The sequence below is a fragment of the Propithecus coquereli genome, unplaced genomic scaffold (genome assembly GCF_000956105.1).
Source record: "Propithecus coquereli isolate 6110/MARCELLA unplaced genomic scaffold, Pcoq_1.0 Scaffold676, whole genome shotgun sequence".
NCBI lineage: Eukaryota > Metazoa > Chordata > Mammalia > Primates > Indriidae > Propithecus > Propithecus coquereli.
The window spans coordinates 219,451-228,672 of NW_012152796.1; the positions used below are offsets into that span (position 1 = coordinate 219,451).

The following is a 9,222-nucleotide window of genomic DNA, read 5'->3' on the forward strand; positions in this document are numbered from 1 at the left end:
TAGATTAGTGGCCCAGTGGGAACTAGCTTAGAGGAGGAAGGCGTCTGTAGAGGGGCAGTCCCATTCAGCTCCAGCCCATCGTTCTCTTGTGGAAATGTGGGCCTACATCTTCCGTTTTTTTCATAAAAGAAATGGAAATCAGGATTTCTAATGTGAATTTAAGTGTCCTGATTTATTTAAATAGTATTAGCAGGTAAAACAGTGCTCTATTTGGCTGCAAGCCACCAGTTTTTGACCTCTGATTCAGCCGGCTTTCCTGGACCTTTCTTGGACACTTCTTGCTGCACCTGGCCCTGCGCTCGTTTGGATCCCGATGGGTTCCAACCACCACTGGAGTCCCAGGCCAGGATCTAGGTCTGCTCCTCTTGCTTCCCCAGAGGCCTGAGGAGTCGGGGGTAGTGGAGGTTCTCAAATAACTGGGTTTGAGTCTCTGAAGGCATGGAGCTGGGGTGGATGAAGCCAGAGAGGGCTTAAATTCTGGACCGGGGCCACCCAGTGAGGACAAGGCGGCGTGGGGGCTGGAATCTAGGCTTCTGCTTTCAATTTAGAGCTCCTTTTTCCCCGGACTGGGAACGGTTTATTCCAAAGACTTGGGGCCAGAGGCCGGCAGCATTGCAGCCTTCCAACTTCCAGCCCAGTTGAGTGGCCCACAAAAACTACAAGTTCCAGCATGCCCCGCTTCGCAGACGACCTTCTCGCTGCCAGCCGGATCAAACCATATCTCTGCTCTTCATTGGCTCACAAGCCTAACGTGCTTTTCCGTGATTGGTTGTAGCTCTTGTCGCTCGTAAGAACCCATTGCGCAAGCTGGCCGACAGGTGCCTTGGAGCCATCGAGGAGATGGAACGGCGCTCGACCAGGATGAGGGGTTGCCTAGCCAATAAAGCCGCCGCCCCCTTAGCTGCGAGGCTTTGCTTTTTAACCCCTCGGCGAGGCTAGGGTTGGAGGGCTTCCGGCCGGAGGCCATTAGATGGGACACCCGGAAGGCGGAAGTCCTAGGGCGGAAGTGGCCGAGAGGAGAGGAGAATGGCGGCGGAAAGCTGGTTTTGGCGCTGGGGCTGGGGCCGGCGATGCCTGGGGAGGCCTGGGCTTTCCGGCCCCGGCCCCGGCCCCACTACACCTCTACTCTTTCTTGTGTTGCTGGGTTCTGTAGCTGCCGATATAACTGACGGCAACAGTGAACACCTCAAGCGGGAGCATTCGCTCATCAAGCCCTACCAAGGTGAGGCCCTCGGGGCGGGAATGAGTGAAAGGTGAGGGCGAGGCAGGTCAGGGTTGGGGGAAGGCGTGCCCTTTCTGTTGAGCAGAGCAGCTCTGTGTGTTTCCTGCCTCTGTCGTGGCCAGTCCTAACATGGCCTCGAACGCACTTGTGTGTGCCCGTCTTTTTGTCCACAGGGGTCGGTTCCAGCTCTATGCCTCTCTGGGACTTCCAGGGCAGCACTATGCTCACGAGCCAGTATGTACGTCTGACCCCTGACGAACGCAGCAAAGAGGGCTCTATCTGGAACCACCAGGTGAGTGTTTCTCAAGAGGCTAGGTATACTGTCCAGTAAGCCACTGCTCCCGGCCTCCCCAGCAGCCGAGACCTGAGCTTGGTTTATAGGCTTGCTCCTCCCTCCCCAGCACATTCCTCATCTTGTTCGCACTCACTAATAATAGCAGGTGACGGATATTGTATAGTTACTATGTCAGAAGCTGTTCCTGACGCTTTACGCCCCCCTCACTTAATTCCTTCAAGAGCCATGCGATATAAGTGATGTAATCATCTCCATTTTACTGAGCAGCTAAGGTTCAGAGTTGAAAGTGCCTTACTCAAAGTCACACAGCCAGAAAGTAGTGGAGCTGTGAGCCTGTCTCGGTTGAGCCCATCAATATTGGAAAGAATGGAACGAACTAGATCTTTTTTGGATATTTTGCTGTGTGTTGGGCACTGACCTTGCCATGCCTTATTGTATTTAATTCTCAAACAGGCTGTTTGAAATAGATGGCTTTCATGACTTTATGCAGGGTAACAGCCAGTGAGTGGCATAAACAGTGTGTTTAAACTCTGATGTGTCTGATCTCCACGCCCACAGTTCACTTGATGAACTTAACTTCTTTGCCGTAGACAATGGAGGAACCCCTTAGAACCCCGTCCTCAGTGCGTGGTTGAGGGTGTTGTCATCAGTGGTATGGAGGGACTGAACTTGTGGGCAGTTTTAGTTTCTGTGGCCTTTGTCCTAGAGGTCAGGGAGCCTAAGGTGTAATGGGCATGTAGTACTGAACAGAGGCCAACATCAGCTGCTACCCAGATTGCACACTGAGGAAGTCTAGGTCAGGAAAGGAGTGAAAGGGGAATAATTTGAGCTGGGTCACAGCTTGGAGTGGAACCTGTTCCTGCACTAGTCTGCCTAATCCCCATCCTTCCCACACTTAAGCTATCAGCCAGTGTCCTAGTTTTCTCCATCATCCTGCTCTTTGCTCCCTTCTGGTTGACTTTCTCTCTTAGTTCTAGGAGCCCACACTGTCCTTGTGTTGCCTAATCTGCCTGTCCTCTCAGCTCCTCCTCTCCTTCCTGCCCTGTGGCCCTACACAGCTGTTACTGGTGTCTGGGGTTACTTTCTTCAGCTTTCACTTTGGTCATCAGAGCCTGGGGTCTCCTATGAAGGGACAAGTATGCATTATGTCTGCACAATCTGTCCCTGGTTCCTGGCAACTCCAGTCATTTTTTCTGTTCTCTGGCTGCCTTCTTGCCTCAGGACCTTTGCGCTTATTGTTCCCTCTTTCTGGGACACTGCCTCCTGGCTCTTCATGCCTACTTGGCTCCTCGTCTGTCAAGTCTCAGTTAAGTGCCACCCACTCAGAGGACTTCATTAACCACCTGGTCTCCCTGAGTCGCATTCTGTCTTGTTATTCTATCTTAGGACTTTCAGGTTTTTTTTTAAAAGCCTTATATTTTTTGTGGAAATGATCTCAGTGTAGTGTTGTGGGGTTTTTTGTTTGTTTTTTTAAAGCAAGGTACAGATAGTGCTGGGATTGTTAGAAATAGGATTTAGCCACAAGTAACAGACACATCTAGGACAGTGGCTTAAATTGGGGTTGTAGGTAGCTGGTGGTTGATATTGTCAGTGGCTAGAGATGTTACAGAACTAAGAGGATTCTGCGCTTGCCTTCATCGAATTTTCACGGTCTGAAATATAATTGTTTCGTCTGTGTTCTCTGCCTCACCATTCAGCTCCAGGGACCTTTCCTTTTTGGTCCTGATGATACTCCCTAAAGGTCTGGAGTGCTTCCTGTAATTCCTGAACTAAATTGCTCAGAACTCTTAGAATTTTCTCCCCAGCATTTCACAAGAACCACCTCTTCCTTCAGTGAGCTGGTGAGATGCTTTCTGAACTTTTGTCCTTTTTGTCTCTTTCACCCTCTCCATCTGGAAGAGGGTCATGCTCAGACAGCACCTGCTGTCTTCGGAGCAGCCATAAGACAGCTCCTGCTGTGGTATGGGGTGGGGTGGTCCAGGTAAAGGAGTGGCTGAAAGGTGACTAGAACTCCAAGTGCCCGATGGCTGAAGCACAGGACACGGGGAGGCTGAAGAGGCTGCTCAGCCCCATCTCTTTGGGTGTCTCGTGGTGGGGGCTGCAGCAGTGGTCTTTTAAGGTTTTTTTGCTGATGTAGCAATGTGAGATTATGTATCCCTTTGTACCTTTTAAAAGTCGATATCAAAAATTGTCCTAAGTTTATTGTCAGGCAATATCTGCTGTAATTAAAAAAAAAAAAAAAACCCAAATTGTCATAAGTGTAAACATTTTTTGCAAAGGATGTAGTTTATAGGACATTTTAAATATTGATATTTTAAAATAAAACTGCTCAGTACTCTTAAACATTCAGTGGAATCTAAATATCATTGCAATTTGATAATCCCATTTCTTTTAAACAACATGAATAAACCCAAATTGTATAATACATCAGTCTTTTTTAATTGAACTTGTATTTTCATTTAATTTCCCACACAGAATTTTATCCTAATGCAATATATTTAATGCTTGAAAATCTCCTATTCATAACCTGTGATATTGCTTTTGAAACTAAGTATAATAATATAAACTTTTTAGCTTTTGAGACCTTAAAACTAAGTTTTAAGATTTTCTTTGGGATTATATTAATAATTATCTGTATATTGGCCGGGCACGGTGGCTCACGCCTGTAATCCTAGCACTCTGGGAGGCCAAGGCGGGAGGATCACTTGAGGTCAGGAGTTCGAGACCAGCCTGAGCAAGAGCGAGACCCCATTTCTACTAAAAAAAAAAAATAGAAAGAAATCGGCCAAATAACTGAAAATAGAAAAAATCAGCCGGGCATGGTGGTGCATGCCTGTAGTCCCAGCTACTCGGGAGGCTGAGGCAGGAGGATCGCTTGGGCCCAGGAGTTTGAGGTTGCTGTGAGCGAGGCTGACGTCACGGCACTCTAGCCCAGGCAACAGAGCCAGACTCTGTCTCAAAAAAAAAAAAAAATAATAATTATCTGTATATTGATCAAAATGAACACATTACACAGTTTTTGAACAATTATACAAAAGTAAAAAAAAAATTTTAGATGCATCTCAGTGAGATGTCACCCCACCCCCATCTGGATGGCTACTACTGTCAGAGTAAGACAGGCTTCAGTGCCACTTCTACTTTTTGTTTGTATGTTTGTGACTTCTGAGAAACTGTTTACTTCAATAGGAATGCAGTTTTGGTATGGCAGAGTCACTCAGCATCGAACTTCTTTTGGTTTATAAACCCAAAATCACCTAGTGATCCTTTATCAGAATTGTTAATGATGTATCAGCTGACTGTTGGATCACATCTGCCTTCCATTTTGTTGCAAGCAAAGACGTGGAACTGCCAAACGGTAAAATGGCCTGTCACTGCCGGTGATTCTGATTTCACTGGCCTGGCGTGGGGCCAAGGCACGAAGCTTTCTGAGTGTCTCAAGTGCCTGCTGTGCAGCCAGGGTTAAGAACTATGGTCACGTCATGTTCTGCCCCCAAAAGCAGCTTCTCAGTCATTTCCAATGTGTACCTCACCTGCTTACAGTCTTTCAGAGGCTTTATGTTGCCTATATCGTGTTTCTATCTGATAATCTGCAGTTTTAATCTGGGCACAGGGAGGCTTTCTAGGGCCTGGATCTACTTGGAGGAGTCAGTTTCCAGGTCCTCTGCTGTTGTATGTGGACCTTCCTGGAACTGGCTCCCTGTGCACGTGCCAAGGCGGGCTGTAGGTTTTCCTTTCCCATTTCCTTTTTCAGGTGCCCTTCCGCTCACAGGCACACCTCGCACCTGGCTCTTACCTCAGGACATTGTCCCCAGGCGCAAAAAAATTCTGGGCACCAAAGAGACCATTTGTTCAAGACCAGCCTTGAGCAAGAGCGAGACGCCATCTCTACTCAAAATAGAAAAAATTAGCTGGGCATGCTGATGCACGCCTGTAATCCCAGCTACTTAGGAGGCCGAGGCAAGAGGATCACTGGAGCCCAGAAGTTTGAAGTTGCAGTGAGCTATGATGACATCACTGCACTCTAGCCAGGGTGACAGAATGAGCCTCTGTCTCAAAAAAACAAAAACAGAGACCATTTGAAATCTGGTTTCTGGGCTGACTTTTATATATGTGAGATATATTTTTAAAGTTTGCAAATGTATGAGGGCTATTGTAGTTATATTTTTAATTTTTTATTATTGATATTTAATTGCATCATTGTCAAGAAACATACTCTGTGATTTCAGTCCTTGAAGCTCTTTGACGACTTGGGAATGGTCCCTCAAATGGTTAGGTTTTTTGGGAAATGTTCTGTGTGCGGATTCTTTACTTGTTGACTGTGGAGGGCCCCTTAGGTCCTCTAGGTCAAATTTGCTGATTGAGTTCAAAGCTGTATCCTTCCTCATATTTTTGCTCATTTTTAACAGCTACTAAGGAAGGTGCATGAAAATTTCTGTATGTGGATTTGTCCGTGTCTCGGTAGTTCTGTCACTTTGTGTTTTATATATTTTTGAGGCCAAATTAGGTCCATATGAAAACTTAGATTTATTATACTTCTAGGTAAATGGAATCTTTTGTCATTAAGAAAAGTCCTCTTTTAAACTTGGTTATTTGTATAGCTTCACTTGCTTTTGGTTGGTATTTGCATGATATATATTTTCCTATTCTTTCACTTTCTTTTTCCGGTATCTTTTTGTTTTAGAGTTGTCTCTTGTAAACAGCATATTAGGCTTTTGGGGGATTGTTTTATTTATTTATGTTTATTGTTGTAAAATGCATATAACGAAATTTACCATTTTAACCTTTTTTTTTTTTTTTTACCTTCAAGTCAGTTAATTTATGAAACTGTTCTCTTCAGTAGGATACACATTGGCATTGAAACAATGGCATTTAAAAAATGTGATGGCTATCTACAAAAAATTAGTTTTGACTAATGTGTTTATTTGCATAGGCAAAAGAAAATCAAATTCCTCAAACTTTTTTTTATTGTGGTAAAATGTATATAACATAAAGTTTACTATTTTGACCATTTTTTCCCCAAGCCTAGTTAATGACTGGCCACTTTTAAGTGTGCAGTTCAGTGGCATTAAGTGCATTCACACTGTTGTGCAGCCGTCACCACCTTCCACCTCCAGAACTTTATCATCTCAGCTGAAACCCTATACTCATTAAATGGTGACTCCCCATCCCTGCAGTCCCTGGTAGCACCATTCTACTTTATGTCTTTATGCATTGGACTGTTGTAAGTATCTCATATAAGTGGAGTCAGACAGTGTTTGTCCTCTTGTGTCTGGCTTGTTTTACTTAGCACAATATCTTCAAGGTTCCTCCATGTTGTAGCATGTGTCAGTACTGCGTTCCTTTTTATGGCTGGATAATGTTCCTGTGTGTGTGTGTGTGTGCGTGTGTGTGTGTGTGTGTGTAGGCCACATTTTGTTTGTCCATACATTGGTTCATAATAGACGTTTGGATTGTTTCCTACCTTTTGGCTATTGTGAATAATGCTGCTATGGAACATTGGTGTACAACTATCTGTTTGAGTCCCTGCTTTCAGTTCTTTTGGGTAAATGCCTAGAATGTAGAATTGCTAGGTCATATAGCTCTGTTTTTAATTTCTTGAGGACCACCAAACTACTTTCCACAGCAACTGCACCATTTTACACTCCCACCAGCAATGCACAAGTATTCCAATTTCTCCACATTCTTGTCAACACTTGTTATTTTCTGGTTTTGTTTTTTTTAAATAGCTATCCTCATGGTTGTGAAGTGGTATTTCATCGTTGTTTTAATTTGCATTTTCCTAATGGTTAATGATATTGAGCATCTTCTTAAGTGCCTGTCGACTATTTATCTTCTTTGGAGAAATGTCTATTCAAATCCTTTACCTGTTTTTGAATTGAATTTTTTGTTGTTAAGCTTTAGGAGTTCTTTATATATTCTGGATATTAATTCCTTATCAAATATGTGATTTGCAAATGTTTTCTCTCATTCTGTGGGTTGTCTTTTCACTCTCTTGACAATGTTTTTTGATGCACAAAACTTTTTAATTTTGGTGAAGTCCAGTCTATCTTTTTTTTTTTTTGGTCTATGCTTTTGATGTCATATCTAAGAAATCATTACTAAATCCAATGTCATGAAGATTTTTCTCTGTTTTCTTCAAGGAGTTTTATAGTTTTAGCTCTTATGATTAATTCTTTGATTCTTTATTTACTTTTTGAATTAAACTTTTTATTTTGAGATAATTGTAGATTCACATACAGTTGTAAGAAATAACACAAAGATCCTAGGTTAGGTTTTGGTTTTGTATTAGCATTTAGTTCATTTACATTTAATAAAATTATTAATACATCTGGGTTTAACCTACTTTCTTACTATTTTACTTTCTATATGTATCACCTGTTCTCTGTTTATTTTTCTCTATACTCTTGACTTCTTTTGGATTGGTTTATTCTTATTATCCTATTTTTTCCTCTTCTGTTGGCTTGAAAGTTATATGCTCTCTTCTCAATTTTTAAATTAAGTGGTTGCCCTAGAGTTTTTTTTTTTTTACACTAAACTACAAATCTGAGAATGCCCTCCTAGAGTTTAAAAGATGCGTCCATGTTTCACCAAAGTCTAATGTTGATGTTTACCTTCTTTCTCGACAGAGTAAGGATGTTAGAACACGTTAACTCCATTTGCCCATTGTTGTCATTTATCATCATTCTTTCTGCTTTAAATTACACATGATTGTTTTATGCAGTCAAAGATTTGGGTTTTTACCCTCATATTTACTATACTCGTACCTCATTCCTTCCTGAATATCTGACTTTACGGCTGGATCTGGATAATTTTCCTTCTCCATGAAGAATGAAAGACAGTGCGAGTCTACTGGTAATGAATTCTTTAAATTTTTTTTGTCCGAAAAATTTGAATTTCACCTTCACTCTTGAAGGATACATTTGCTAGATGATAGAATCCCATGTTGGCTGTTATCTTCTTTCATCTCCAAACATCTCAGTCTGTTGTCTTCCTGCTCACAGTGTTTCTGTTCAGAAGTCAGATATCAGAGTTACTATTGTTCCTTTGAAGGTAATCTCCATTTTCCTTGTGGTTGCTTTTATCTTTTTTTTCTTCTGAGACAGGGTCTTACTCTCTTGCCCAGGCTGGAGTACAGTGGCATCATCACAGCTCACTGCAACCTCAAACTCCTGGGCTCAAGCCATCCTCCTGCCTCAGCCTCCTGAGTAGCTGGACTATAGGCGTGCACCACCACGCCTGGCTAATTTTTTATTTTTTGTAGAGACTGTGTTGCTCTAGCTGGTCTCAAACTCCTGACCACAAGTGATCCTCCCGCCTCGGCCTATAAAGCGTTAGGATTACAGGCGCGAGCCACCGTGCCCAGCCTATTTGTTTTTCTTTGTTCTCTCCATCCCTCCTTTCTTTTTTTGTGCCTAAGTATGGTTTTCTTTTTATTTGTCTCCTTTGGTTTGTAGGACTTTTAAAGTTTGTGGCATAATGTTTTTGAATCAGTTTTAGTAAGTGCCTAGACATCTTGTTAAACGCTCCTTTGCCCATTCTTTGGCATCTCATCCTGGAATTCCAAACGTATGTGTCTTAGACTCTCTCACTCTTCTGTCTCTTACCTGCAGTTCTATACCTATCATTTTATTGTTTTCTCTGCTTCATTGCTTCATTCTGGATATTTTTATCTGACTGGCTTTGAGTTCATTAATTCTCTTTTTTT

The 9,222-nt window shown here is 42.8% G+C and overlaps 1 protein-coding gene across 1 annotated transcript in view; it reads left to right on the forward strand.

The window, feature by feature from the left end:
- The first annotated feature begins 790 nt into the window (after positions 1-790).
- LMAN2 (lectin, mannose-binding 2) overlaps positions 791-9,222 on the forward strand; it is a 17,610-nt gene continuing 9,178 nt past the window's right edge. Inside the window, exons 1-2 of the mRNA XM_012660704.1 lie at positions 791-1,222; positions 1,396-1,514. Coding sequence (XP_012516158.1) covers positions 1,027-1,222; positions 1,396-1,514 — 315 coding nt within the window. The 5' untranslated portion in view covers positions 791-1,026. The remainder of the gene's footprint in view (positions 1,223-1,395; positions 1,515-9,222) is intronic.